Consider the following 2,500-nt stretch of genomic DNA (forward strand, 5'->3'; position numbering starts at 1 on the left):
CAGTAGTAACAGTAGTAGTAGTAGGAGTAGCAGTAATAATAGTAGTAGTAGTAGTAGTAATAATAGTAATAGTAGTAGTAGCAGCAGAAGTAGTAATAATAGTGGTATACCAGTAGTATATAATACCAGTAGTACTACAGTTATTAACCTGATCTCCCCACTTCCAGTCCAGTCCTCTCATCACTCTGGTTCCGATCTTCATCATGGCGGCTAGTTCCGGCCCCGAGGCGGGCAGCGGAGTCGGGGTCGCCACCTTTCGGCTCTCCTCCAGTACCGTAGCTGACCCTCCGTGATCTCTCGACCCAAGCTCCTCCTCACTGCTGTCTGTACTGGGACCTGGAAACAATAGTCAATAACAGACAATCATCAATAACCGTGTGTGTGTGTGTGTGTGTGTGTGTGTGTGTGTGTGTGTGTGTGTGTGTGTGTGTATACACCTATATGAGTCTGAAAGGGCATCGTCCACGCTGCCAGTCCTCTCACCTATGAGTCTGAGGATGCTCTGTGTGAGAGCCAGAGTCCCAGAGTTAAGCAGAAGAGAGAGGCTGTTTGCCCCGTGTTTCAGAGACAGCATGTGGAGCATGGAGAGAAGGAAACGGGCCTGAGGGATGGTGCCCAGACTGGGACCGGCCGGGTTCTCATTGGTAATGGTCTGGAGAGGGACGGGCTGTACACCTGGATAACACACGGTCACAACCCCAGAGTGACAGAGTTAGGTTATACATTCCCACACAGTCACAACCCAGAGTGACAGAGTTAGGTCACTCATTCATTAATTTGCATTTAGGTCAGAATTTTTACTCTTCCATTGACAATGATTTACATCAATTTCTGATTTAACTGAAGTGTCTAAGGATTCTGCTCCATAATGTTTGAGCCATGTCAGTAGCCTCTATTAAAGGCTGTCAGTAACCTCTATTAAAGCCTGTCAGTAGCCTCTATTAAAGTCTGTCAGTAGCCTCTATTAAAGGACGTGGAGCCATGTCAGTAGCCTCTATTAAAGTCTGTCAGTAACCTCTATTAAAGTCCGTGGAGCTGTCAGTAGCCTCTATTAAAGTCCGTGGAGCCATGTCAGTAGTCTCTATTAAAGAATGTCAGTAGCCTCTATTAAAGTCCGTGGAGCCATGTCAGTAACCTCTATTAAAGACTGCCAGTAACCTCTTAAAGCCTGTCAGTAGCCTCTATTAAAGGCTACGTGGAGCCATGTCAGTAGCCTCTATTAAAGGATGTTAGTAGCCTCTATTAAAGACCGTGGAGCCATGTCAGTAACTTCTATTAAAGTCTGTCAGTAACCTCTATTAAAGTCTGTCAGTAACCTCTATTAAAGTCTGTCAGTAACCTCTATTAAAGTCTGTCAGTAGCCTCTATTAAAGGCCGTGGAGCCATGTCAGTAGCCTCTATTAAAGTCCGTGGAGCCATGTCAGTAACCTCTATTAAAGTCCGTGGAGCCATGTCAGTAGCCTCTATTAAAGCTTGTGGAGCCATGTCAGTAGCCTCTATTAAAGAATGTCAGTAGCCTCTATTAAAGGACGTGGAGCCATGTCAGTAACCTCTATTAAAGCTTGTGGAGCCATGTCAGTAACCTCTATTAAAGAATGTCAGTAACCTCTATTAAAGCACGTGGAGCCATGTCAGTAACCTCTATTAAAGTCTGTGGAGCCTCTATTAAAAGCCGTGGAGCCATGTCAGCGTTAGCTCACCCAGTTTATTGAAGCTGCCGCTGGCTTCCAGCAGAATGTGTCGCAGGTTCTGGATGGACCAGGAGTACAGCTTCCCGAAGGTGACCTCTAACAGCAAGCGGTTGTATGGAGGGATCAGACCAACGTCTTTCAGACAGTCAGACAGAGGCTCCCTGAGGTACACACACACACAGTCACTAACACACACACCACAACACACACACAGTCACTAACACACACACACAGTCACTAACACACACACCACAACACACACACAGTCACTAACACACACACCACAACACACACACAGTCACTACACACACACACACACACACACACAGTCACTAACACACACACACACACACACAGTCACTAACACACACACCACAACACACACACACACACACCACACACACACACACACACACAACACACACACACAGTCACTAACACACACACACGTCACCAACACACACACACACACACACAGTCACTAACACACACCACAACACACACACAGTCACCAACACACACACCATCACTAACACACACCACAACACACACACAGTCACTAACACACACACCACAACACACACACAGTCACTAACACACACACACAGTCACTAACACACACCACAACACACACACAGTCACTAACACACACACCACAACACACACACAGTCACTAACACACACACACAGTCACTAACACACACCACAACACACACACAGTCACTAACACACACACCACAACACACACACACACACTAACACACACACACAGTCACTAACACACACCACAACACACACACACATCACTA

General features: G+C 46.3%; 1 protein-coding gene across 10 annotated transcripts in view; it reads right to left on the reverse strand.

The window, feature by feature from the left end:
* The window catches only part of herc2 (HECT and RLD domain containing E3 ubiquitin protein ligase 2), a 283,800-nt gene that overhangs the window by 176,969 nt on the left and 104,331 nt on the right, over nt 1-2,500 (reverse strand). For all 10 annotated transcript variants that reach the window (XM_045687211.1, XM_045687213.1, XM_045687210.1 and 7 more), the window contains 3 exons: nt 1,701-1,852; nt 484-675; nt 149-336 (listed from right to left, as the gene is read on the reverse strand). In XM_045687211.1, coding sequence (XP_045543167.1) covers nt 149-336; nt 484-675; nt 1,701-1,852 — 532 coding nt within the window. The remainder of the gene's footprint in view (nt 1-148; nt 337-483; nt 676-1,700; nt 1,853-2,500) is intronic.

This window comes from Salmo salar, chromosome ssa10 (assembly GCF_905237065.1).
Source record: "Salmo salar chromosome ssa10, Ssal_v3.1, whole genome shotgun sequence".
NCBI lineage: Eukaryota > Metazoa > Chordata > Actinopteri > Salmoniformes > Salmonidae > Salmo > Salmo salar.